Consider the following 25825-nt stretch of genomic DNA (forward strand, 5'->3'; position numbering starts at 1 on the left):
GACACAGTCAGTGGTGTGTGAGAGCAGCAGGTGAAGTGCTGCTGGTGTCAAACAGCTGGATTCCAGTTAGCAGACAGAAAAATACCTGGTGGCACAGCAGCAGTGCTGTCCTGTGACGTTTCCAGGGATCTCAGTGCAGGGTGGAGATGGGGGACAAGCTCCTCTGTTTGACAGACTGCACTGTGCAGATGTTCTGTAGCTTCACTGTTAGTTTTTGCTGTGTCTTAGTCCTTGATTTATCTCCTCTGCCTGAAGCATCTTTTTTGGATTATTATGTATCACTCAGTGGATTTTAGAGCTACCAACAAGTTCTGGTTCCGTACTGGGCTGTTTAGCCTTTTGTACCTTTCCCTCATAGGAGGCAATAGGAGAAAGGCACCAGGTGCCCTTCCTGGTGGGAAGGTTCAGCCTGTGCTCCACTGCTGTGTATGAAATTATCTGTAATCTGCCTTTTTCAGCGGGCAGCTCTCAGGGTGGGTGGCTCTTGGAGACTGTTAACGTGACACTGCATTATGCAGTGCTTGCCAGTCCGCCACACCAGAAGGGATTATGAGTTGTAAGTTGGTCCCCCCACACTGAAGCTGCTAACGTATTTACTCCGTGTTTCCAGGAGGAGACTCCACTCTTCCTCGCTGCTCGGGAAGGCAGCTTTGAAGCCGCAAAAATCCTGCTGGACCATTTTGCCAACCGAGACATCACGGACCACATGGACCGGCTGCCCCGGGATGTGGCCCAGGACCGGATGCACCACGACATCGTGCAGCTCCTCAACGAGTACAACGTGGCCCACAGCCCTGCCGGGCACCCCGGGGCCATGCTGAACTCTGCCCTCTCCCCAGTCATCTGTGGCCCCAACAGGTCCTTCCTCAACCTGAAACACGCGTCACTAAGCAAGAAGTCACGAAAACCGAATGCCAAAGGCATGCCCACCAGCCTCACCAAAGATGCAAAGAGGAGGAGGAAGAAGTCCCTCAGCGAGGGCAAAGGGCAGTTTTCAGAGAGCTCCGTGACCCTGTCACCGGTGGATTCCCTGGAGTCTCCCCATGCTTTTGCATCTGAACCAACCTCCTCTCCCGTGATGCCGTCACCGGGGGTGCTGCACTCGTCGCCCAGCTCGCTGCTGACGGCTCCGTCGGTGCAGGCCGCGCACACCATGTCCTTCTCCAACCTCCACGAGATGCAGCCCCTGGGCCGTGGCTCCAGCACGGTGCTGCCGTCCGTCAGCCAGCTGCTGTCGCAGCACAGAACCACCCCTCCCAACAGCGGGCTCGGCAGGCTGCGGCCCGGCAACGTCTCCACCGAGTGGATGAACCGCATGGAGGTGAACGAGTCCCAGTACAACGAGATGTTTGGCATGGTGCCCCAGGTGATGCATTCCCACCCCAGCGTTTCTCAGCAGAGCGGCTTGGTTCAAGCAGATGCGAAGCACCTGGGGGTGTCCAGGGAGTCTCTGCCCCCCATCATGACTTTCCAGCTGGTTCCCAAGGGCAGCATAAACCAGCAAGCACTGCCACAGCAGGCCCAACCAAACTGCGCTCAGAACATGGCCGGCCCTCTTAGCTCCATGTACCAGATCCCAGATCTAGCCCAGCTGCCCAGCGCCTCGTTCTCCATGGCTGCCATCCCTCAGCAGGACGGGCAGGTGGCTCAGACGGTCCTCCCGGCCTACCACCAGTTCCAGAGCTCGATGGGGAAGTACCCCACGCCTCCCTCCCAGCACAGCTGCTACTCCTCGGCCACAGAACGGACTCCTAGCCACAACCGGCACTTACAAGGGGAGCACCCGTACCTGACTCCGTCGCCCGAATCTCCGGACCAGTGGTCGAGCTCTTCCCCACACTCTGCCTCCGACTGGTCTGACGTGGCAACCAGTCCCAGTAACAACCAGCGCGGGCCAGCGGCCGCCCACATGACGGAGCAGCAGCGGAACAACATGCAGGTGTACGCCTGAAGGCTGCCCACGGTGCAGCCCCACTAAAGCGGACTCCAGAACTCATGAAGGTCTTCCAGGATGGAAATGAAGAACCATCTTAGTATCCAAGAGTCTTAATGAGCCCAGGATGTTCTTTCGTTGGAGGGACTGTGGTCGCTGTAGACTTGCATGCTTTCATGCTAAATGGAGAACTGTAGAAGCTGGTGATGGAGAAGACCCAGCTGGGTCGCTTCTGACCAACTGGACGTGACTGCTGTCTGCACTGGATTCTCCAGTCTGCTTTTTAACACGTTCCACCGTTGTTTTGGGGAGACAGCTCTTCAGCTTAATACATCTTGTGGTCATTTCTCCAGAAATTTAGCCAAAACCAGCTTTGTATCCTTATTTTGTTACTCCTCCTGTTACCCACGTAACCTCTCTCTGAAGCACCTTCTACTAGTTCTCCTCGAGTTCAAGTTGCCTTGTCTTGACACAGCTCAGAGCTGCACCCCACATTCCTAGCCCCCCTCCTTCCCCCGTCCACTCTTGCCCAGCAAGCGAGACAGACCTCCCAAAACACCTGCAGGTCAAGTGACGCCTCCTGTCACGCAGCTTCACCCTTTCCTCTTCAGGAGTCTTCGCCTTATAGAGACCCACTAACACCCTTTAGTGTTCTCACTGCCTGCTCCCCAGGTATTATGAGATTATATATACATATAGTCTTTTTAGGTCGTTTGTTTTGTTATTTTCCCTCCCAAAAACGCTGGTCTGGCCTGGTCTTCCCCCCACAGTGGCCCGTGCGCCCATCTCTTCCTCGAGACACCCCTGACCATTTTGACACACTACCCTCCCCGTGCCCCCATCCTGCCAGGAGTGTCCACGACTGCCTCCGTGGGCTCCCAGGCCAGAAAAGATGCACTGCAACTGATACAGGCCTTTTGGGATGAGCACGAGTGTTTCAAAAACTGGTAACACAAGCTCCCGGTGTTCTTGCACAGTAGTCCCCTCCCCTCCATCCAAGGGTGGCTGTGTGTCCTGTCCTCCAGATACCATATGCTGCCTCTTTATGGTGTTATCAACAAGTGCCAAACATGTGGTTACATGTTTGCGGTGTGTGTCCTTCTGCGTCAGGAACGACATCCAGCCCTTCGAAGAGTGTCCCTTTTGCTGCAGCCCTGGGTCACAGCTGCCTCGTCTTGCCCTGGCAGCGCACGGCGGCCGCGGCACTGACTGCCCAGCAGGCCTCCGGCAGCACGAGCGGCGTGCCGGGAGCTGGGCTGTGGCAGCAGACCAAACAGCTCAGAATCCCTTGCCTCCTGCAGCTGGGTGCACGGCTTTGGGGCTGTCCTCTGCTCTCAGCTTCAGCCCGAGTGGAGACCTCCGAGCCGAGGTGGCTCGTGTGCTCTGTGGGACAGTAGGGCCGCTCGTGGTGCGGCTGCCCCCATCGTTCTGGAGCTGTGGAAGCCAGCTGTCACTGACCTTAGGCAAACAGCCGCTCTTTCCGCTGTGTCCACAAGAGCAGCGCTTCTCTGAAGGGCCCCAGACCAGCCAGCAGCCGAAGTGAACATTGTGGGGATGGTTTGCTCCTACCTCTTCAGGGGAGTGCTGCAGACACGTCTTCCAAAGAGCTCGGGGTGCCGGCTGCTGCCAAAGGACCGAGGGCCGCTCCCCTGCGAGCAGCCCATCCATCCAACACCCTACCGTGTACAGTATTGTCTCTGGTGTTCCTTTCCATTCTAATCAAGAGTCAAAGTTGCTTTGCTTTTTTTTTTGTTGTTGTTGTTGTTGTTTTCCAATTCCACTCAATGGTACATGAAGGCAGGGCCTCAGGAGGAGCTGGTTCCCGGGGCCGTCGCTTTGGGCTGAAGTTTTTAGTTGTGTGTTGTGAAGCTGCCGCTTCTCACGGCGCACACAGCGTTCCCGGCCCGCCGGCTGCAGCGTGGCCGCGGGAGTGCAGCTGACTCAGACCTCCAGGGGGTCTGTCCAGGTACACCTTTCACTGCAAATAATGAAGTGTTGCTACATCGATGCTAAAGAAACAAAGGGCTTTTGCTCGTTAGCTCCAAATAACCAAGTGCCTTTTTATATATGTGGCCACCTTTTAAAAGAAGATGAGTGCTTTTTGTGGAATGAAGCCAGTTCCGTGCCTGGCTGTTAATACGATGGCCCTCTGCCTTTCTTCTCTATTTTTTTTTAACTACTTGTAAAGATAATATCTCCTTAAGGTGGTATTTTATCTCGTAAGTTTTAGAGTAACCATTCACACAGCAGCATTTTCCTATATTAATAATGGAAAATATTTGCTTATTTTTACATTTTTTATAAAAGTCTTTTATGAAAATAGTTGCTGCCAAATGTATAAGCAATTTTTATCCCCAGAATAAAAAGTATGTGCCCAGTGTCTGTGTGCTGCTGTTTTCATTTTGTTTTCCTGGCTACCATGGCACAGCCACTGGCTTATAAATGAGTCAGGGGTGCTCTGTCCCAGCACCACATGAACCCCACCACTTAGCTCCACCCAAGGGAGCTGGAAGCAGCCTGGTGTGGGTGTAGCAGATGGATTTTGGGTCTCTTGGTTAGCTGAGAAGGGGGCAGCAAGCAGCAGCCAAGCAGCTGGGCTTACTGGGAAGGGTGGGGAGGGACTGGGATGGTCCTTTCCTGGGCACTTTGGGTGAGAGCTCTTGCTTGCCTGTGGGAGCCAGGGAAGGCTTTCAGGAGGGTGGTGAGCGAGTGTGGGCCGGGCAGTGGGGCTGTGGATTCACTCGCTCTCTCAGGTCCTGCTTGCTTCCCTTGGCTGTTTCCTGTCCTTCCAGTAGGGAAGAGGACCCTCATCCCTGGAGCTGGGGCTGCCTCCTTGGCTTTGTCTCAGCAGTTGATGCATGGAATCTTTAAGGCTGGAACAGCTCCCTAAAATCATCGAGTCCAACCTTTAACCTGGCACTGCTGTGTTCACCCCTTAACCATGTCCCCAAATGCCACATACAGATGTTTTTGGAACATTCCAGGGATGGTGATTCCACCTCTTTCTGAGCAGCCTGATCCAATGCCTGACTGCACTTTCATTGACAGAATTTTCCCTCGTATCCTATCTAAATCTCCCCTGGTGCAACCTGAAGCCATTTCCTCTCCTCCTGTTGCTTCTTACCTGGGAGAAGAGACCAACCCCCACCTGTCTACTGCCTCCCTTCAGGTTGTTGTAGAGAGTGATAAGGTTCCCCCTGAACCTCCATTTCTCTGGACTAAGAGCATGAAGATGTGTGATTCTCCAGCCCCTGAAATGGAATCACCCCTCCTCTGTGCTGGTCTCAGGCTTGAAGAGTTTGACTTGAGCAATCAGAAACAAACAGTCAATGGCTGCTGAGCTGTGTTTGGAGCAGAGGTGCTGCTGAAGCCTTGGGCTCCTCTGGTGCTCGCCTGGCTGTTCTCCAGCTCTTGCTGTGGACTCGGAGCCAGTAGCTGAGTTACGATGCTGAGCTGGGGTAAAGTTGCTGGGGGCATTTTAAGGGTTTAATATTCAAACAGTGCAGCTCCTTTATCTCCTGGTAGAGCCAGCTGGGCGAGTCCAAACCTCCGGGAGGCATTCATCCACGTTCTCCCACAGCTTGCACATCTGTGCCAAAGTTTAGCGAGCTCTGCTGAGCCCCTGGCACAGCAGCATCGAGCTCCCTGGTGCTCAGGCTGAGACTTGAAGCTGTGTCTCCTGGGGCCCCTCGTGCCTCCTCCCCAGCCCGGCATGGCCAGGGGCTTGTGGAAACTTGCTGTGCTGCATCCAAACTGAACCATCCAGGCAGGGAGCTGCCACATCCCTTATCTAACTGAGGAGTAGTGGAGGAGCCTCAGGCTCTTTGGGGTAGCTTTTTCACTGTTTTTTCCATAAATCAAGGGTGGAGTCCTGTTTTCTGGGGTGTTGCTGTGTTCACAGGGTTTTGCCATTGATCAGGGCAGCTGATGAGTGGCAGGTTGTTTCTTTCAGAAGTGATAGCAAGCAGCAGCTGTGTTTGGACACGAGAAGGTCTCACCCCAGAGGATGCCTAGCAAGCAGCTCTATCCCGCTGTGGGGGTGAAGGAGGGGGGTCTGATCCTGCTCCCTTCCCGGGGCAGAAGCCAGACCTGCCTCTGCACGCCGGCAGGGAGCTGCTCCCTGTGGGTGCAGCAGCGTTGAGCGGCTGCGTGTCTCAGCAGATGCTGCCGCAGAGGAGAGCCCGTGGCAGATCCCTGGGCTGCACAAGCCTTGGCCTGACACAAAGCTCCCCGTGTGGGGGGAAGCAGGGCTCAGCCCTGGGTCTGGATCCTCTGCAGGTCACACTAACGCTGGTGAACACCAGGCCCTCGAGGGCAGCTCCCCTCCTTCCCACCGGCCTCCACCAAGGGTTTTGGGGCGGGAGAGGCAGGCGTTGGCCGGAGCTGGCAGCAGGATGATCTTTCAAAGCCGCTCTGGTCCATCAGGAGCCAGCGAAGTGACGCTGCAGAGCAGCGTGGTGGCAGCAGGAACATGGAGAACTCCAGCTGCCTTCCACAGGTGCAGAGGACACCCTGGGGCGAGGAGCGAGGACCATGGCAGAGAAGGCTGTGCCGGACCTTGCCGGAGGGCTCCAGCTGCTGGGGCTGGGAGCTCATCCCTGTGCCGGGGCTGGGGCTGCAGGGAGCCGCCTGGGCCCGGGGCAGCGAGGGGCTGCTGCTGCGGGAGCTGCCCCTTCCTCCCGGAGGGACACAGAGTGACGAAGCCTTGCGTCAGTGCCCGCTATCTGATGGCACCGCCAGCCCCCGGCTGCAGGCTGTTCCCACATCCCGGCGTCCCGCATCCTGCTCGCAAACATCCCCCGGCAGTTCAAACAAGGGCGGTGTGTGGGTGACGCATGGCACAGCCGGGCAGGGCACGGGGCCCGGCCGGGTGCCATCCCGTGCTTGGGGACAGGGGCAGTGCCAGGGGGTCGCACCCACGGCAGGGTCCCGCGGGGATGCCCTGGCCGGGATCGGGGATCATCCCCGGGGCTCACTCCCGCCAGCCCCCGGGCAATCCAGGGCTGGCCCAGCGGGCATCCCTGCCAGATGCCAGGCTGCTCTGGGCTGGAAGATTGTATCTGTATCGCGGGAGCAATTAATGATGATTGCAGGGGATTTATTGACCAACTAGGACAGGTTCTTCCTGTCTCTTTCTGGAGATATGTTAAATGCAAACAGACTGGAGATCTGGGCAATTTTCCAGCAAAGCGGGGGGGATGGAGGGGGGTCAGCAGTAAGATTTTTATGGTGAGAATCACCTGAGAAGGGCAAACAGATGCTGGTGAGCACCAGGCTATAAAGGGTAGCTCCTCTCCTCTCCTGTCCCGGTGACCCGCGACAAGCCGCTATTCCTCACCATCTCCGGACAACAGGTGAGGAAGAGGACCCTCACAAGGCAGCTGGGGCCTCGGGATGCTCAGAGCTGGCTCACGGGCAAACAGGAGCTGGTCCCTCTCCCTGGCAGCTCCCGCGGCAGCCGAGCTCTGCCCTCGCTTGATGGGGCAGGCTGTGATGCTGCGTTTTTCAGCCCCGCGTTGACTTTTGTCGCTGCTTCTTTGAGGGGAAGACGAGCTGAATCTGCAAATCGGCCCCAGTGCCCAGGGATTAGCCCAGATAAAGGGGAGCTGCGCTGATGTGGCCGATTTGCCTCCCCGGCCTGGGCAGCGCTACGAGCTCAGGGCGTGAAAACGCCGCCGTGCACGCAGTGCCTGCAGCCCCACCTGTGCCATTGCCTGGCTGGGGTCCCCCGACCCGTGTCCGCGACAGCGCCCTCCCCGTGTCCCCACAGAGCAGCTTGGCTCTCCTGGATGCCTCCTGATGAGTCTGGGACTGGTGGGGCCAGGACAATCTGCTGCCAGCGTGGGCTGGGGACTCCAAGCCACGCCTGGGGCACGGGGTGCAGCACGGATGGGGCAGTGACCTGTGCCGGGGGGCAGAGAGGGAGCCACAGCCTGTCATCTCCTCCGGGTGGCTCCAAGGGGCCAGGCCCCAGCGGGGCAGGTTTGCATTCTCTGGGCACAGGTAGTAGGGACCTCCTCTGTCCCCAAGGGACCCTGCGTGACCCTCCCGAGCCTTTACAGGGAGCAAGGAGGATGGCGGCTGCGGCCAGATTCGCCCTCCTGCTGCTGGGCTGCGTGGGGCTCCTGCGGCCAGTCGGTGAGTGCCACGGCTCGGGGGGCAGCTGCTTTTGTAGCTGGGCCAGGAGGGAGCCCCGCTCCTCTCCAGGCAGCGATGCCGGCTGTCCTCATCCCTGCCCGCCGCTCTCCCCAAACAGACGGCAGGTACATAAACTACTGCCCCGACGGCTGGTCCTACTACAAGCTCAGCTGCTTCAAATACTTCCCCGAGGCCCGGACCTGGGACGAGGCTGAGGTAAGCCCAGCGGGGTACACAGCGGAACAGGGACCCCCCCATCTCCCTGAGGCGCCCTGGCACTGACACCTCTCCCTGCAGAGTCGGTGCCAGGAGGTCAAGAAAGACGCCCACCTGGCCTGGGTGGAGGACGCCCACGAGGCAGCCACCCTGCGGAGAGCCATCTCCTACCACCAGCGTGTGCAGCCCGTCTGGATTGGACTCCAAAGGAGTAAAGAGGTGAGGTGTGGGTGGCAGGGGTGATGGGGGGCTGGGAGGACAGCAGGGCCAGGCCTCTAAACCCCTCTCGCCCTGCACAGAGCCAGGCCTGGCAGTGGACGAGTGGGAAGGACTACAGTGCCACCAGTGAGATGCCTGGGAACGGTGCCCACGGGGGAAGCTGCGCCGTGCTGACCCATCACAGCGGTGAGTGCCCGGTCCCCGCACCCACCGGCAGCGCCTGGGCTCGGCCGGCGCTGCCCCGCCTCCGTCCTCCTGCAGGTCCCATCCCCTTGCGGGGCTGCGGTGGGCGCAGCTGGTGCCCGTCCTCGCCGTGGCCCCCGCCAGCCCCCTGCCTGTCCCTCCCGCAGGTTTCTCTGTGTGGTCCAGCGCCGACTGCTCCCGGCAGCATCACTACATCTGCAAGTTCTACCCCTTGCACTGAGCACAGCCCGGGCCCGTGGCGGACCCCGCGCCGGCGACGTTCCCCCCGTGCCACCTCCGTGTCTCTCCGCACAACTCCTATAAATACATTTATCTTATTAAAAAAAAAAAAAAAAAAAAAAAAAAAAGAAGCATGCAAGTGCTGTGTGAGCTTGGTGCTGGTCCGTGAGGGAGAGAGACGGGCTGTGCCTCGGCTCCCCGAGCTTCCCGGCTTCCAGAGGCTTCTGCGCTGCCGGTGAGGGCAGAGCTGTTCGGGGATGAGTCCCCAGGAGCTGCGGGGACCGTCGCTCTCCCGGCTGAGCACTCGGGTTTGCTCGTACCAGCCCTCGGGTGCCAAACACCACAGGCGTCCCTGGGGAGCCGGTGGGGGGACAGGAGTGTCCCCAAAGTGCAGACGCGGAGACCTGGCACACAGATGTGGGTGGAGACGGGAGCTGTCGTGGGCGCGCAGGCATGGGGACCGGTGGTCCCCCAGGCGCAGACAGCTCCCCAGGGATCCGGGGCCTGCATGGCCCCATGGCCATGTTGACAGCAGCACCGCGACCAAAGGTCCCTTTTGTGCCCCTGTTATCTCGCCTCAGGCATCACGTGGCTGTTTGCTCCGCTGCTTTGGAGATGGCTCTGCCCCCACCCAGCCCATGGGGTTTTCACCCCCCAGAGCTGCGGCACGTGTCAGGCGCGGACTGCGCCCCGGGCAGCGCGGACCGTGCCGCCACCGGAGCCCGGCCGCCCTCTGCTCCCTGCCCGCGCCCGCGGGGGCGGCCGGGGAGGCCGCGCAGCGACCGCAGCCGTGCCGGCGAGCCTGGCACCGGAGCCGCCGCTGCCCCGGGGCAGCCGGGGCTGCGGGACAGCCCGTCCCGCTGCTCAGCCCAGCTCCGGCTCCGTGTCCCCAGGTTTCGGGGCACGCGAGACGAAGACACCTCGCAGGCTCCCCCCTCTGAAGCTGCGCTGCCCCTGCTGTGTTGGCTGGCGCTCGGCGACCTTTGAGCGCCAGGGTCCGGCAGGCTGATAAAGGCCGGGAGGGCTGTGCCGAGCTGCCCCCGCAGTTTATAAAAGCACTACGCAAGGCACGTCCCGCTGTCCACCTGTCCGTCCGGCCGTCCCTTCGTCCGCACAGCGGCCGGGGCGAAGATGCTGCGCTTGGTCGGGCGCGCCGCGCGCTGCTGGGGGGCCAGGTGGGCACCGCCGGGGCCCGAGCGGGCACCCCGGGGCAACCAGCACCCCGCGGCTTGGCAGAGGGCATGGTGAGCACCCACGTGGATCGGGGGGGGGATGGAGACATACCCAGGGTAGGGCTGGGGAGCTGGCTGAGCTCTTAAACCTTGCTGGGGAAGGGGAGCCTCTCCCTCCTCCCTGCAGTACTGCCAGGCACAAGGAGCTACCAGGGATCTGGGGTGCTCCCAGCCTGGGCTGCTCGCTGGCGGCATCTCTGCGGGGCCACCCTCTGTGCCCAAGGCTGCCACGGGATTGTTGCCGCTCGCTCTGTCCCACAGCCTCTCCAGTGCTGCTGGGACAGGTGCCTGGCCCAAGGACGTGGGCATCCTGGCCCTGGAGGTGTACTTCCCTGCCCAGTACGTGGATCAGGAGGAGCTGGAGCGGTTTGATGGCGTGGAGGCCGGCAAGTACACACGGGGCCTGGGCCAGAAGCAGATGGGCTTCTGCGCCGCCCACGAGGACATCAACTCCCTGTGCCTGACCGTGGTGCAGCGGCTGGTGGAGCGCGGGCGCCTCTCCTGGGACGCCATCGGCCGCCTGGAGGTGGGCACCGAGACCGTCATCGACAAATCCAAGGCCGTCAAGACTGTCCTCATGCAACTTTTCCACGACTCTGGCAACACTGATGTGGAGGGCATCGACACCACCAACGCCTGCTACGGGGGCACGGCCTCGCTCTTCAACGCGGCCGCCTGGGTGGAGTCCAGTGCCTGGGACGGTGAGTACAGCAGGGACCATGCCGTGGGGCTGGACGCCAGGTGGGTGCCATGGGATAGGGGAAGGAGGCAGGAGGTGGCCTGAAACCCAAAGATGCTCCAACTGCAAAGGGAGCCACTGGGCCTCCAGGCTCTCCGTCACCCCTGTTTCTTGCCTGTCTTGGTGTGACACTGGGCAGCATGGAGATGGGAACACACAAGGGCCACAGGATGGAGGCTTCCACCCGCTGGTGGCCCTGTCAGTCCCTCTGTCCCCCCACCCAGGTCGCTACGCCGTGGTGGTGTGTGGGGACATCGCTGTCTACGCCACGGGGAACGCGCGGCCCACGGGAGGTGCCGGTGCCATCGCCATGCTGGTGGGACCCAACGCCCCGCTGGTGCTGGAGAGAGGTCGGTGCCGTGAGGCCCTGGGGGTGGCGAGCTGATGGGTTCTGTCCCTGGGGGCCATGCAGCCATGTCCTAGCCCTGGGCAGAGCTGCTCAGCCAGACCCTGCTGGGTACTCCAGGATGCTGGATAGCCACATTCCTGTGGGCACCATGGAGTGACTCACAGAGGCTGCTGGCTTCCAGGGGGGGCAGGCAGCACCCCTGGGTGTTTGCCGCCGGGCTGGGACCTCCCAATGCTCTGTGACAGCAGGCTCTCCCCGTGCCCCCAGGCCTGCGTGGAACCCACATGGAGCACGCCTACGACTTCTACAAGCCGAATCTCTCCTCTGAGTACCCGGTGGTGGACGGGCAGCTCTCCATCCAGTGCTACCTGCGGGCGCTGGACCGCTGCTACGCCGTGTACCGACGGAAGGCGCAGGCCCAGTGGCAGCAGGGTGAGTGGCAGCGCCCCTGAGGTGCCCAGCGCAGCCCCCTGGATACTGATGGCCCCGTGTTGCCTCCCAGCTGGCATCCAGAGGCCCTTCACCCTCGATGACTTCAAGTACATCATCTTCCACTCGCCCTTCTGCAAGCTGGTGCAGAAGTCGGTGGGGCGGCTGCTGCTGAACGACTTCTTGGCTTCCCCCAACCCCGACACAGCCTCCGGCCTCTACAAGGGGCTGCAGTCCTTCCGGTGGGTCCCTGTGCTGTGTCCCCATCCCTCAGCCCAGCCAGGCATGTGCTGGTCTGGGGTTCCAGCTGGTCTCTCTCTGGGCAGCGGTGTGAAGCTGGAGGACACCTACACCAGCAAGGAGGTGGAGAAGGCATTCCAGACTGCCAGCCAGGACATCTTCAACCAGAAGACCAAGCCTTCCCTGCTCCTCTCTTCCCGCAACGGCAACATGTACACACCATCCATGTATGGCTGCCTGGCCTCCCTCCTGTCCCAGTGAGTCCCCCAAAACGCTGGCTTGGGGAGAGGGAGGAGGTCGTTTTGGGGAGGGCACTCCCTGGCTGGATAGAGGGGCAGAACTCATGTCCCAGCCCTCATCTCCCCCTGCCTCAACAGGACCTGATCCTTTCATTGCACACAACCCCCAGTGTGGATGCATCCTGCTGCAGGCCATCTCCCTGCCAGACTTTTCGTCCCAGCTTGCTGGAGCTGGGCCAGAGCATAAAGCCCCTCTGTCATCACTGGGAGGATGAAAACCCTTGTTGTCATGCCCAGTAGAATGAGTGACCCCATGGGAAAGGAGTCATGGGAACAGACAGGCTCTGAGGGGAACAAAAGCCTTGTCCTGGGGCTCCCTGGCACCACCGCACTCCAGGGCTACGCTCCCTCAGAAATGTGGCCCCAAGGATCTGCCTGCCTACAAAGGAGGCAGCCCCCTACACTGCCCCCACAGCCCAAGTGTCCTGTAACCCCCTCACCTCTCACTCCAGGTGCTCAGCACGGGACCTGGCCGGCTCCCGGATCGGTGCCTTCTCCTACGGCTCAGGACTGGCGGCCAGCATGTTCTCCTTCCGTGTCTCGCAGGATGCAGCTCCAGGTGGGCCCCAGGGGGAGAGGGACGGGGAAGGGAGGGCAGCCTGGGGCTGTCAGTGCTGCCATCTCACACGCAGGGTGCCCCTTGCTAGGCTCACCCCTGGACAAGCTGGTCTCCAGCCTGGCTGACCTGCCCGCTCGCCTGGACGCCCGCAAGCGCGTGGCCCCGCAGGACTTTGCCGAGATCATGAAGCGACGGGAGGAGACGCATCACTTGGGTGAGTGGGGCTGGAGGGATGTGAGCCTGCCCTGTTGGGACCCCGCAGCACCCCTGAGCATCACTGCCCTCTCCCCGCAGCCAACCACGCTCCCCATGGCTCCCAGGCGGATCTCTTCCCCGGAACCTGGTACCTGACCCGGGTGGATTCCAAGTACCGCCGCGAATATGCCAGGAAGCCCATCTAGAGTGGGATCCCCCTGGGGAGGGGGATGCTCTCTTTCCCCCTGTTCGTTCCCCGCATCCAGGGCTGGTCTGTGTGGGAAATTCCCTTTGTATGGGTGGGGAATGGCTGGCAGCGACTCAGGCCCCAGAGCTGTTGGAGATGGCAGCGTCTTCTGCAAACACCTGGGCAGTGCAGAGGAATAAAGGTGTGGATGGGAGGGGGCAGCAGCCCAGCTCTGGCTCCTGGTCTTGAATGGTCTCCTCCCACCTGACAGCCACCGGCCCGGATCACAGCTGCTTTACGGGATTTATTCCACGGCCACCTGCCCTGTTAGATGTGGGAGTTTGCCCTGGCGGTCTGGGGGACTCAAGTAAGCTTCAGCTTCCCAGTCGACAGTTTATGGGGGCAAGATGGCATTTTCCCCATGATGTCATTAAATTGAAACATCCTCATGGTAAAACCTGTGGGCAGGAGGGCACAGGCAATGCAGTGGCTCACGGGGTGGGGCTCGTGCCCCTTGCAGTGCTGCTCTCTGGGCCATGTCCCATCACGGGACTGCGGCCAGACAGGACCTCAGCAGCCACAGGAACCTTTGCACCCTTCAGCAAACAGCAGCAGGGCCGGGGAGCAGCAGGGGCAGGAGGGAGGGGGTTTGGGGTTGAGGACAAAGGACTACACAAGGCACCACATGCTGTCTCCTTCTAGACCCTTTATTGAACGTGGGGCCACCCCAAACCCAGTGTGGGGCTCAGGGATGGCCATGTGCAATGTTTCCCCAGCTGGGGGAGGGCCCAGATGCTGCGGCCGTGGGGAGAGTCCTTGCCAGCAGTTGGGGTCTATGGCAGGTGGAGCTGGAAGATTTCCGTGACGCGTGGCTTTAGCTCGCCGAGGCTGGGCAGGGGGGCTGAGAGCCCCACGACGCTCCACTGCTCCCCTGCCACCGTGCTGGAGCTGTGGTAGGACAGGAGCTGGGCCCCTGCCTTGCTCAGCAGCCCTGGAGAGGAGCACAGGAATTAGGGACCACAGGCTGCCCCACTGCCCCAGCAGCCAGCAGGGAGCTGAGCCTCTGCTCGCCCCAACCCCCGCTCAGAGGCCCGTGATGCCATTTCTTCCTTCAGCCCAAGGCCTTTGCTCAACATCACGCAGCCCCCTGCCCAGTACCCCCAGCCACCCATCTCTGCAGGCAGCACCTGCTGCAGCAGGGGTGTGGGGGTGCCCCAGGCTGTCCCTGCAGCTCAGGGCTGGCACAGGGACTCACCGGTCAGCGTGGCCAGAGCACCGGTGTCAGAGGCTTTGGCTCTGTAGATGAGGAGAGAGCCGGACAGCGGGGCTGGCAGCTTGAAGGTGGCCCCGTTGATCTGCCGCAGGACCGGGGTGCTGCCCTGCACTGTCCCTGTCACCTGGTGCGGGGTGCCCTGCAAGGACACCTGCACCAGACCAGTGCTGCTGTCGGGCTCAGGGGCCACATCGCTGTGGGTGGCTGTGACCTGTCAGAGAGACACGGCCACTCAGTGCCCAGGTCCCGCGTGTGGCTGGGGCAGGGAAGGGATGTCCTTGGAAGCACCCCAGGGAACACCCAGCCTCAGTGCTGCATTAGCAGCACAGTAGGGTGTCCCCAGGCTCATGCTGCTTGCTGGGGAAGGCACACCAGGCTGGGGTGCAGAGCCCGGGTGTCCACGCACCTTCAGCCCAGCCTCCTGGGCCAGCAGTGTGGCATTCACCAGGGTCACCTCCTTCTGTATCCCTCCAGCCAGCATGCCTGCAGCCACAGCAGGCGTCAGGTAGCTCCCAGCCTCCTTCAGGGGTGTCCCTGGGGTGCAGAGAGGAGGTGTGCATGAGCCAGCAGCAAAGAGGTCAAGCCTGCAGCGGAGTGGCCAGCCTGGGGCTGGTCCTTCCACCCAGCCAATCCATCAAATCCCTCTGTTAACCACCTTCCTGTCCATCTGGTCTCCTGCCTGCCCATTGGGGTCCCCACACCCAGGCTCACCTAGGGTGCAGACCTGCACACTGCCCTGCACTTGCTTGCCCGCCGTGCACAGCACCGTGCCCAGGGCCCTGGCCAGGGTGATCCAGGGCTTGGTCTGGGGTGAAAAAGCCTTGCTGAGAGCTTGCCCGTTAACCTGCAGGACAGAGTGAGCGCTGAGAGCCTGCCAGGGATCCCCCAAGGAGCACTGCTCTCAGTGCACCCATGGGTTACAGCTGGGGTAACTGAGGCACGGAGGTAGGTGCTGCAGGGGACTCACTACGCCGGTCAGCCCCTTCCCCGTGGCCATGTCCACGATCTGCATGGCGATTTCCTTGCCACAGCGGCTCTGTGCCTCCCGTGTGCTGGCACCCAGGTGTGGGCAGGAGATGACGTTGGGGTGGTTCACCAGCTCACGGTCCTTTGGGGGCTCCTGCAGACACAGTTCCATCCTGCCATCAGCTCCCAGCACCTACCTGGGAGCTCGGAGCAGGGGGCATTTACCCCACCTCCTTTGCAAGGAGAGAAGCTGAGGGCTGTTCCTGGTCCCAGCTCCACAGGGTTTGCTAGGCTGCCCTGCCCTGGTTTGGGCAAAATTAAGGTGGTGCTGAGAGAGAGAGAGCCAAGCTCAGAGGGTCCCCACAGCCCCACTCACCTGTGTGAAGACATCGAGGGCGGCCCCACCACACTGCCCCGACTGCAGCGCCCGCAGCAGCGCGCCCTCATCCACGATGCCACCGCGGGCACAGTTCACCACCTGCACGCCACGGCGGCACTTGGCAAAGGTGCTGTCGTTCAGGAGCCCTGCGGAAGGATGGCTGTGAGCAGAAGGGGGCTGCCCCAGCTCTCCCCAAACCTCCCTGTGATCGTGCCCGCTTCATACCCGTGGTGGAGGGCAGCAGTGGTGTGTGCACTGTGATGAAGTCGCAGCGGGGCCAGATCTGCTCCAGCGGCAGCTGCTCCACACCAAAGGTGGCTGAGACATCGGGGGTGATGATGGGATCGTAGCCGATGGTCTGAGGCAGAGCAGGCACTCACTCTTACAGCCTGGCGCAGTGGCTCTGGCCAGGTCAGGAAGGTCGATGCTCCCCATCGTTCCTCCCTGCCCTATCTCCTCACCTTCATGCCAAAAGCCTGCATGCGAGTGGCCACCTCCCTGCCGATGCGTCCCAGCCCCAGCACGGCCAGCGTCTTCCCGTTCAGCTCCATGCCCATGTACTGGGGAGTACAGGGAGAGTGAGCGAGCACACCCCACATGGACACCCCCACCCAGAGGTGCTTCACGGCCTCCTACCTTCTTGCGGTCCCACTTGCCCTCCTTCATGGAGGCAGCTGCCTGCGGGATCTGCCTAAAAAGGAGGCTGTGGTCAGCGCGGGGTAGGGGGCGGTGGGGCACGCCTGTCCGCATCCTGCCTTGTGCTCACCTGGCCAGGCACAGGATCATCCCACAGGTGAGCTCGGCGGCGCTGAGGCTGTTCCCAGTGGGTGTGCTGGGGATGGAGAGGGGTGTCACTGGTGTGCGTCCCCCGGACTGACAGGGATCTGTGCCCCGCGAGGATGGAGGCACACAGGGTGGTGCCGGGGGGTGCCATGGGTGGGGAGAGCACCCTATTGAAGTCTCCCCGGCCTCCTCAGGATCACGGGCACGGATGTCCCCACACTCCTTCTCTTACTTCATGACCAGGACGCCCTTCCTGGTGGCTGCCTCCACGTCCACATTGTCCACGCCGGTGCCAGCTCTGCCCACCACCTGCAGCCTCTCTGCCGCCTCCAGCACCTCGGCCGTGACTTTGGTGGCCGAGCGGACGATGAGCCCATCGCAGTCCTAAGGGGTGACAGACGCGGCGAATGGGACCAGGATCGGGGCCGTGGCCCCGGGTGGGTGACGGGACGCTGCCGGGGTCCGGGATCTGCCGTGCGAAACCGGCCGGGCTCTTGCATCAGACGGGAGGCGGGGACCGGTCGAAGGGGTCCGCTGCCACCCGGGACCGCCGGTCTGCAGCTGTGCCCACCCACCCATGCACCCACCCACCCACCCACGCGTGGGTGCAGCCCTGCCTCACCCGGATCTCCCGCAGCAGCTCCTCCTTGCTCAGCCCGGGCTTCTCCTGCACCCGGAGCCCGCCGGCCTGCAGGATCTCCCGGCAGCAGGGGTCCAGGCTTTCGCTGATCAGCACTTTCTGCAGCTTGCCCAGTGCCATGGCGGGAGCGGGCGCGGCGGGACGGGGAGGGACGGGACGGGACGGGGGTGCCGGCTCTCTCCGCACGCCGCCGAGAGGCTGCTGCTGCCCCTCTGCCGCGCTAAAAGGGCTGCGAGCGGCGCACGTTTTTCGGGCTCATTGGGTCCCGTCTCCATAATCCCACCTCCTTCCCTTCCCCTCCCCGCCCCAGCCCGCCCGGTCCCCCCCTCATCCCCCCCGCCCCCGGGGGGAGGGAGGGAGGGAGGAGGCGAGGGGTGCGGGGCCAGGTCTAGGCCGGGCCCCCCCAGCAGGCCCGGAGAAAAGGAAGGAGGTGCCCTGCCTGGACCCCGTGGGTCGGGGAGCCACGAAAACCGGGGGCAGCCTGTCCCGACCCTGCGCACCCCGCCCGTGCCTCAGTTTCTCCGTCCCGCGTTAAACAGCTTAGTAAGGCAGGTGGGGGACGGCAGTGGCAGCCACGATGGCGCTCCCCACAAAGCTGGGGGTGCCGCTGGCAGGGAGCAGCCCAGCCCGTGGCGAACCCAGACAGGCCCTCCCCAGCTCGCCCAGGAATGGGGGTTTCCCAGACCCCACAGCTCAGAAGTGAGGCACTGCCGCGACCCCTGCCCACCCCGACTTGGTGCCTGCTGTTGAGCAATGCCCCTGATAAGGGGCAGGGGACACGGGGCCAGCCCTGGCCGCTGGCTCCCAATGACGTGGGGTGCATGGGAGCCACCCAGCAAACGCCCTCCATGCGGCAAGAGCCAGGTGGCCGCGTCCAGTGACCTCGCAGTGGGAAGCGCTGGCCCCGACACACGATGGTGAGGGGGCCGGGAGACCCGGCGTGTGGATGGCAAGGGATGCGGCCCGACCTTCACCGGGCACCTGGACCAGGCACACCGCAGATCTGCCCATGGGGAGCAGGGACTGGCCCTGCCTTCCAGCACTTTCCACGCATGGGGGGGTGGGCAGAACCCACTCAGTGCTGCCAAGCCAGGTGCTAATGGGAGTGGGCCCGTCCCCAGGCTCTGCGTGCCCCAGGGAGCAGGTCTGGACCAAGCTGCCCGTGTGGGACCTGGGTGGCCCCGGAGGCTGTTGGACCAAGCGGAGCCCAAGTGACAGACCTGTCCTAGCAGACAGGAGGTGGCCAGAGGAGGATGAGTGTCCTCGCCGCAGGCAGCGCCGCCGAGGTGGGAGAGCGCAGCGCTTTGCACAGCCCGGAGCTGCGCACAGCCTGGCACCATCCTGAGCCCTGCAGCCACGGCCAGGGAACAACCGTGACGCCAGAGCGGGGAAAGTCCAGGGCGGCCGGCACGGGGTGAGAGATGCGGTCAAGGGCAGCGGCTGGTGAAATCCGCAGCGATCCCGGAACGGCCCTCGGCAGGGAACTGTGACCCGGGCAGCGCGACAGGGCAGCCTCGCCACGGCCTCCCGCGTGGCGTGGGCTGGGGACACCGGCCCTGCGGGATCTGCTGCGGCTGGGACACGGCCCCGCAGCCCTCGGCACAGCCGGGCGCCCGCCTCTGTTACAGCCATTAGGACCTTGCTCCAGGTGTCCGCAGGACACACCAGGACCTGCCATCCCGGCGCCCTGCTCCCCGTGCCGGCACCGCCCGGGCCTGCCCAGGTTCCCGGTGGCTCCTCTCCCACGCCCGTGGCATGTTTGTGCGGAGGACACGCGTGGCCAAGCCATCGCTGCCAGCGCGTTTGCGGCTTTCCCGGCCGGCTGGTGCCCTCTCCTGGGGACCGTGGCCAGAGGCACAGCCCCACGGCACCCCGCGCCTCGCCGCGGGCCTGCTGGGACACGGACAGCGATGGCGGCGTGGCTGTGCCAGCAGGCATGTCCCCATGTCCCCCCACTCCCTGGCCCCCAAGAGAGCCGGCCGGAGGGGACCCAAAGGTGGCAGGGCCAGCAGGATGGGTGCCGGGGGACTGGGGCTGTGGTGGCTGATGAGTCACAACGGGGATAAAGGGAGGGGGTGGAGGGGGCACAGCACCCCTCTGCTGACCCCGTTTGTACCAGGTGTTGCGTTTAGAATAAGAAATTTGTCAGAAAATAAACGCACCTGTGTTCCAGCTGGTCTTCACAGTTCAGAGGGCTGGGGACAGCTGAATTTCTGAGTACAAGCAATTTGGCACTATAGGTCTGGTTGTGTTCAGTAGGGAATTCCATGAGTGCAGCTTCACAAATAGTGCAGTTTATTAATTCAACACCATGGGTTTGGTCACATTCCATAAAAACCTTCCTAATCACAGATTCATGAATAGTGCAGTACATGGAAGCAGCAGAAAAGCAGAAATACAAATACAGAATTGCTGGTGATAAAGGCACCAGCAGCAATAGAGTTTTAACAGTAACAGTAATGTTGTGTGGTGATAATAACAATTGTTATGCAGAAACTTACCACGAAGGTGTCTCCACTAGGGAGGAGGGAGAGGAGAGTAGCCCATTCTGTCTCCCAGGTATTTTTGGGTCTTCCTCCTAATCAGGTAAAATTCCTACCCTCCTTATATCCAGCCCAAACTTCTCCCCCGACTCCTATGTTATGTAGAGCACAACCTAAGTGGGGAGTATGGAGCTACAGATGTGGTACCATGTACCATTAAGCTTATTAGCATATGCAGGGGGTGTGTGTTAATATTTAAATGGCCCTTAATCAGATAAAAGTTGCTTTTTTGGCTTTTTTTTTTGTCCTCCAAATTTCTGGTCATACGACTTTGATCCATTTGTCAGAGCCAAAGCAGAATCACCCCATCACCACAGGACCTCCTCCTCCTTTCTTGCCACCAGCTCTGTGGTTCTCCATCCACACAGGTAACACAGAGGGTATGGAGAGGAGCCCTGAGCCCTCACCTGGCTCCTTGGTCCTCATTCCAAACAAGGACACACTCTGCTTGGTGTCAGGAGGGTGGCCGTGGCGACAGCTGGTTGAAGGGCTGTGGCAGCGCAGGACAGAGGAGAATGGGGCCAAGCAGCAGGGAATTAGGGGGAGGGTCCCTGCAGAGAGAATGGGGCTGGGGGAGCAGCCAGGGGCAGTGCTGGTATTGGGGTGTCCAGCAGGTAAAGGAGTTGGGGGTGTCAGAGGGGACTGGGGTTACTGGAGCTGGGATGGGGAGTGGCAAAGAAAAGGGATGGGGAGGTTTGGGGTGTTTGATGGGGATGGTAGGTGTTCAAGGGGATCTGTGGGGATCAAGGGCTATAGGAATATCCCAGTGGAGGACTGGGAAGTCATGGACAATTAGAAAGTAAATGAGGGTGCTGAGGGACTGGAACAGTACCCAGGACTCACGGGGCTCTGGGGTGGCAAAGGGAATAGGGGATGTCACGTTGGGATGGAGGCATCCAAGGATGACTGGGCAGGTAATTATGGTGTCAGGCTGGATGCCATGGGGATCCTAGCTAATTGGGTGTCTTTTGGGGAGACCGTGAAGTTGGAAGAAGGATTGAGAGGGGAGAAGAAGGGATCATGGATTGTTTCTGGGGGACTGAAGTGTGAGGAAGGGCTGGGGTTCAGTCCAGAGGGACTGGCTGGAGTGGGGAATTGGGGCGGGGAGGTGGATGTGTCAGCCGGGACAGGACGGTGCGTGGCTGGAGAGATTAAGGGTGGATGGAGAGAGGGATCAGGGAGAGGGCAGAGGGAGGGAGAGGGGAAGGAAAGATGCGGGGTCAGAGGGAGGGATGGAGGGAGGGAAGGAAGGGTGCGGGGTCAGAAGGAGGGAGGGAGGGAGGGAGGGAGGGAAGGATGCGGGGTCAGAAGGAGGGAGAGAGGGAAGGATGCTGGGAGGCAGGGAAAGATGAAGGATGGAGGCAGGGAGAACGAAGAGGAGGAGGAGGAGGAGGAGGAGGGGAAGCAGGAGCGGGCGGAGCCGGCCGGTGCCGCAGAGCCGCCTCCCCGGCGCACGCTGGGCCGGCTCGGCAGCGCCTGCGGGGACCCGGCGGCCCGGCCCGGTGCCCTCGGTGGCCGGCCCGGTGCTGGCCGGCCCGACGCCGCCGGTGCGTGGCCCGGTGCCACCCGGCCCGGCGCGGCGGAGCCCGGCGGGGCAGGATGCGAGCCCCGAGGCGGAGGTGAGGAGCGTGTCCGTGCCGCGTGTGACATCCGCGGGTGCGGGTGTCCGGGGTGATGCGGTCGCGATGTCCGCGCGTCCCGGGCACGCGGGGGCTGCGGGTGCCCTCGCTGGGCTGTGGCGATGCCGCGACAGGTTGAGGCCCAGGAACCCCCCGGCATCGGTGCCGCCGGGATGCGGGCGGGATCGGTGCGCTCCCTCGGGGCTGTGCAGGGCCGGGCGCCCCCTGTCCCGAGCCCCATTCCCCTGGGCCGTGGGTGTCCCTTCCTGCTGCTGGGGTCCCGCGGGTTGGGGCTATGGCGGGGCTTTGGCACCCCGGGTTGGTGGCTCTCTGGGCCCTGCACCAGGCAAGCCCAAGAGAACTCGGGAGCCGCTGGTATGCTCGAAAGGGACCGGGAGTCCCTTGTCCAGCACCGGCGGCACGCTGGTGTTCGCTGCCCTGTGCCATGGGGACCTGTGGGTGTCAGGGCAATGTATGCGTGCCAAATGAGAGGGCAGGAGCTGTAGGATGCTGTAGGATCCTGGGCTGGCGCCTGCTCCATCACTAAGCTCTCCTCGGTGCTCTGGGCATGTGAGGTTTGCTGGGAGGTGCTGGGCCAAGCACAGCCCTGAAGGAAGGGGCTCAGGTTGCTGCTGTTGGCGCAGGGAGCTTAGCTTGCCCCATCTCCCCAGCCCCGTTTCCGTCGCCCCTGCTCTTCCCCGGTTGTGCCCATCCCCGATTCCGCTCCGAGCCGCTGGCCTGGCCGTTTGTGCCGGCGGCTCTCCAGGGCCGCCGGGCCCCGGGAGCTGCGCCGGCCGCCACGCCTGCGGTGCCGCGCCGGGAGCCGCCCAGCCCGGAGCGTGGGCAGCGCCGGCCCCTGCTCCCCCGGCCGGCCGTGCTCAATGCAGACCTTGTTCCGTGCCCCGTGCGCAGGTCGGCGGCTGGCCGTGCCGTGCGCTCCGTGCTGCGCTCGCACACTCAGGCAGCCACCGGCTTCGGGGACGGCTGTCCCCGCTCCACCTCCTCCGTGGTGGCACTCCGCCCTTGCTGAGACATTTGTGCCAACGAGTCAGCGGGGAGCTGGATGTGCCACGCTCGGCATCTGAGCTGCCACACTCTCCCTGGCCTTTGCCTCCCTTGCCACAGCCCCTCTGCCAGCCTGGAGCCGCTGGCACACAGTGGCTGCTGCTGAGCATGGGGCTGGGGCCTGCCGTCTATCTCTCCATCCATCCCTCTGTCCATCTGTCTCCCCGCAGGAGGTGATCCAGCAGCAGGAGGAGGTGAGTTGCTGTTGCTGGGTTCTAGTGGCCGCTGCTTTGGGTGCTTTACCCCAGGATGCTTTCCCCATGGGCAGCAGCTACTCTCACACAGCCCATGTGCCCTGGCCCAGGCTGCCAGCCCTTCGTTGTCCCCTCTCCTGACTGCACCCCGGGGTGCCAGTGCAGAGGAGTGGCTGCAGTGGCCCTGGTGTGCTGCCCGGGAGATGCTGTGAGTCAGTGAGTGCTCTGAGTCAGGGCCGCGTGGTGCCCCTCGTGCCAGGGCTTGGAGGTGCGTGGGGGGGAGTGGGCAGTGCTGCCCGGAGAGTGGGGGGCCCCAGGGCTGAGCCCCCTCGTTCTGTGCTGTGCCGGCATCTCTGTTCCGTACTCCAGGCTGGCATGAAAGGGCTCTTGTCCTCCTGCAGCCCCAGCAGCACTGCAGCGGCCTCCCCTTCACGGCAAACAAATTCCCAGTGTTGGGCAGAGAGGGGGGAGCCCCCAGTCAGCCCAACCTGCCATGGCTGCGGCAGAGCCCTGGGCTCCTGCTGGCCCAGCATTGCCACGGCCAGGCATGGGGCTGCCGCTCTGGCTGCACGGGGTGCTGGCTGGGCAGCTGCTCTCGGGGAAAGCGGCTGTTTGGCTCACTCACCTCAGAGCCTGCAGGCAGCCACTGCCCTGGGATGGTCCCGCCTCAGCGTGGCCCTGAGCAGTAACATTTTGTTTCCCAGGCATAAGGTTATTTTTGGGTTGTTAAGACTGCTGCCAGGGTCCCAGTCTGAAGCATTGTAACCAGCATAGGATGGCCTGGTATCCCTCAGCTGGGTATTTCCCCGAATATTCTCACTCTGTCCTTCCCTTTGTTCTTTCCTTATCTGTTCTGCTTGTGTCACTGCCCCACCAGGGACAGCAAGCCCTTCTCTAGATAGGAATATCTTGTTCCAGTGTCATTGAAAGAGTGGCAGCTAATGTCTAATGTTCTCTCTGGCTCTTCCAGCCCCTATGGACACAGATTAAAAAGGAAACTGTGTACACAGAACCCCCATTCCCCATAAATATATACGGTATATATTTAAATATATACGGTATATATTTATGACATATGGTACCATAGGTGTATGTGATCAAGCTGATGGGACAGCCTCAGTTGTCGTAATAACAATTCTAAAGTTCCCAGAACTTGCTGTCACTCCTTTATGTTAGGTGGATTCTGTCCATGTTCTGTCTTTTCTGGGATTTGCAGGACAGTAGAAGTGGCTTCTTTAATCCAATGGACTCTCAGGAACTTAACCTCCTGCTTGGGCCCCTGATGCTGGGATGCAGGACTGCTCAAGGCTCACATTTTTCATTCTGGGCAAGACCACCAAAGGGTATTCTTCAACCAAATTGATTAGAGGGATGGAGCACCTCTATGAGGGAATTTGAGGGAATTCTCTCTATGAGACAATTTGCTTCTTCAGACTGGAAAAGAGAAGGCTTCAGGGGCACCTAATTGTGGCCTTCCAGTACCTGAAGGGAGACCACAAGAAAGATGGAGGGAGACTTTTTACCAGAGCATGTAGTGACAGGACAAGGAGGAATGGCTTCAAACTGACAGGAGATAGGTTTGAACTGGATAGTAGGGAAAAATTCTTTACTGTGAGGGTGATGAGACCTGGCCTGGGGTGCCCAGAGAAGCTGTGGATGTCCCATTGCCAGAAGTGTTCAAGGTCAGGCTTGGTGGGGTCCTGAGCAATGTTGGCTAGTGGAAGATGTCCCTGCCTATGGCAGGGGGGTTGGAAGGATGTGATCTTTAAGATTCTGTCCAAAACAGGTCATTCTGGGATGATTCAGTGATGATGATGATGATGATGATGATATTATTGATCTACTTATTGATTATTGTAACATTTGGTGGGTCACAGCTGTGGCTAAGACTTTGCCGGGGCTTTATGAGCAATAGTGGGAGAGTGTTTATATCCCTGGGTGAAGGTGAATGAAGCCTTGTGTTCCTGGAGTGGAATCACAAAAAACCATATATTTTACATCCAGGGTTGCCATCCATGAGTGGGGCACTCCCTGAAGCTGAGTTACCAGTTCCTCGATATTTGGCACAGCAGTGGTTAAAAGCTCAGCACTGGCATTGGCATCTCTCTTTTCTCCAAATCGGGTCCCAACCTGTCGATGTGCCAGTAATCAACAGGTAACTGCCATCTCCAGTCCAGTTTTTAGCCAAACTGGTGAGTTACATGGGGTGAAAGTTTGGTGAATTACCAATTGGTGAATTACATGAGGAGTGGGCTCTGGAGCCCATTTATATATAAATATAAATATAAATATAAATATAAATATAAATATAAATATAAATATAAATATAAATATATAAAAATGTATATATATGCACATTAGCAGCTTTTGAATAAGGTACATTAGCAACTTTTGAATGAAGGAGGGTAAGCGCCCTGATGGGTTAATGGACTGTGGGATCTGGATTTCTTTTAGGGTGAGGGTTGAACGGGAGGACCAAACGTTGCTCTGCATCAGCTGCCAGGTTTGGCTGCTCAGAACATTGAAACCCAAAATGTTTTCATTGTAATCTTTTGCTGCACAGTGAGGGGAGGACATGGGCTTATCGCCTGGGAGCCATAAATTAGCCTTGGTGGTTTGGCATGTAGCACTTGCTCTGTTCACTCCAGTGATTTCAACTCTGTCCAGTTTTTCAGCGTCCTGCTCTGTTAATACTGGAATTTGTGTTCCCTTATCTACTAGAAATGTCATTAATAGTTGAGGAGGCCCACCTGGAATCAGAATGTGTGGGCTGTTATTATGTGTGCACTGATAGGATTCCTCCTGCTGAATTTCAGTCCAGCCTGGCTTATGGCCACAGCACTTTTCAAACTGAATCAGGGGATTCAGTTGGGATTGTTTTTCAGCTATGATTCCTTACAATTCACCAAGGTTCAGCTGTCTCTTCTGTTTCTATAATGCATCTGCCTTCATACTCAGGGGGATTTGAAGGAGACAAAGATGCATCTTCCCCCAGTTTTCTGTCATTTGGGTCATCCCATATGTCTCCATCCTGTTCCTCAGGGAATATGATTCTTTTTCTAATCTGTATGATGTCAGGGAGATCAGGAGCTCACACCAGCATCACCTCTACCTCTTCTTCCAATTTTTTTTTTCTCCTTCTCTTCCTCTAAATGTTTCTGCAGTTGCTTTTCCCTATTTTCAGCTGTGACCAAGTACATTTTAA

At 60.6% G+C, this 25825-nt stretch overlaps 6 protein-coding genes across 10 annotated transcripts in view; 5 read left to right on the top strand and 1 right to left on the bottom strand.

Moving 5' to 3' along the window:
• The window catches only part of NOTCH2 (notch receptor 2), an 83010-nt gene extending 78699 nt beyond the window's left edge, over positions 1 to 4311 (top strand). The window contains exon 33 of the mRNA XM_038143974.1: positions 611 to 4311. Coding sequence (XP_037999902.1) covers positions 611 to 1951 — 1341 coding nt within the window. The 3' untranslated portion in view covers positions 1952 to 4311. The remainder of the gene's footprint in view (positions 1 to 610) is intronic.
• Positions 4312 to 7173: 2862 nt separating this feature from the next.
• REG4 (regenerating family member 4) lies at positions 7174 to 9062 on the top strand. Of its 2 annotated transcripts, none has more exons than XM_038144657.1 (6): positions 7174 to 7287; positions 7996 to 8071; positions 8190 to 8287; positions 8369 to 8506; positions 8587 to 8692; positions 8857 to 9062. In XM_038144657.1, exons 2-6 carry the CDS (start codon positions 8008 to 8010, stop codon positions 8928 to 8930), a joined length of 480 nt encoding a protein of 159 aa, XP_038000585.1. In that variant the 5' UTR covers positions 7174 to 7287; positions 7996 to 8007; the 3' UTR covers positions 8931 to 9062. The 2 variants fall into 2 exon arrangements, with proteins under 2 accessions (XP_038000585.1, XP_038000586.1); XM_038144658.1 differs by having other exon boundaries at positions 7196 to 7287; positions 7964 to 8071.
• Positions 9063 to 9382: 320 nt separating this feature from the next.
• LOC119703630 (cuticle collagen 2C-like) lies at positions 9383 to 9916 on the top strand. Its single transcript, XM_038143695.1, has one exon. It carries the CDS (start codon positions 9383 to 9385, stop codon positions 9914 to 9916), a length of 534 nt encoding a protein of 177 aa, XP_037999623.1.
• HMGCS2 (3-hydroxy-3-methylglutaryl-CoA synthase 2) lies at positions 9701 to 13388 on the top strand. Of its 2 annotated transcripts, none has more exons than XM_038144961.1 (9): positions 9701 to 10104; positions 10423 to 10862; positions 11125 to 11250; positions 11517 to 11681; positions 11752 to 11920; positions 12005 to 12175; positions 12670 to 12776; positions 12865 to 12990; positions 13071 to 13388. In XM_038144961.1, exons 1-9 carry the CDS (start codon positions 10061 to 10063, stop codon positions 13175 to 13177), a joined length of 1455 nt encoding a protein of 484 aa, XP_038000889.1. In that variant the 5' UTR covers positions 9701 to 10060; the 3' UTR covers positions 13178 to 13388. The 2 variants fall into 2 exon arrangements, with proteins under 2 accessions (XP_038000889.1, XP_038000887.1); XM_038144959.1 differs by having other exon boundaries at positions 9711 to 10173.
• A 456-nt stretch (positions 13389 to 13844) lies between these two features.
• Positions 13845 to 17432, bottom strand: PHGDH (phosphoglycerate dehydrogenase). The gene is made up of 12 exons (XM_038144958.1): positions 17182 to 17432; positions 16792 to 16943; positions 16543 to 16608; positions 16413 to 16467; positions 16238 to 16336; positions 16002 to 16134; positions 15774 to 15922; positions 15399 to 15551; positions 15143 to 15275; positions 14838 to 14965; positions 14414 to 14642; positions 13845 to 14149 (listed from the first exon to the last, which is right to left on the bottom strand). The coding sequence occupies exons 1-12, from the start codon at positions 17317 to 17319 to the stop codon at positions 13992 to 13994; spliced, it is 1593 nt and encodes a 530-aa protein (XP_038000886.1). The 5' UTR covers positions 17320 to 17432; the 3' UTR covers positions 13845 to 13991.
• Positions 17433 to 21100: 3668 nt separating this feature from the next.
• LOC119703758 (myomegalin-like) overlaps positions 21101 to 25825 on the top strand; it is a 36471-nt gene continuing 31746 nt past the window's right edge. Inside the window, exon 1 of one of the 3 annotated variants that reach the window (XM_038144049.1) lies at positions 21101 to 21361. Coding sequence is in view for 2 of the 3 variants with exons in the window: in XM_038144048.1 (XP_037999976.1) it covers positions 21342 to 21361 (20 nt within the window). In the remaining variant the exon portion in view is untranslated. The remainder of the gene's footprint in view (positions 21362 to 25825) is intronic. The other 2 variants (XM_038144048.1, XM_038144050.1) reach the window with 2 other exon arrangements.

Source organism: Motacilla alba, chromosome 8, assembly GCF_015832195.1.
Source record: "Motacilla alba alba isolate MOTALB_02 chromosome 8, Motacilla_alba_V1.0_pri, whole genome shotgun sequence".
Lineage (NCBI taxonomy): Eukaryota > Metazoa > Chordata > Aves > Passeriformes > Motacillidae > Motacilla > Motacilla alba.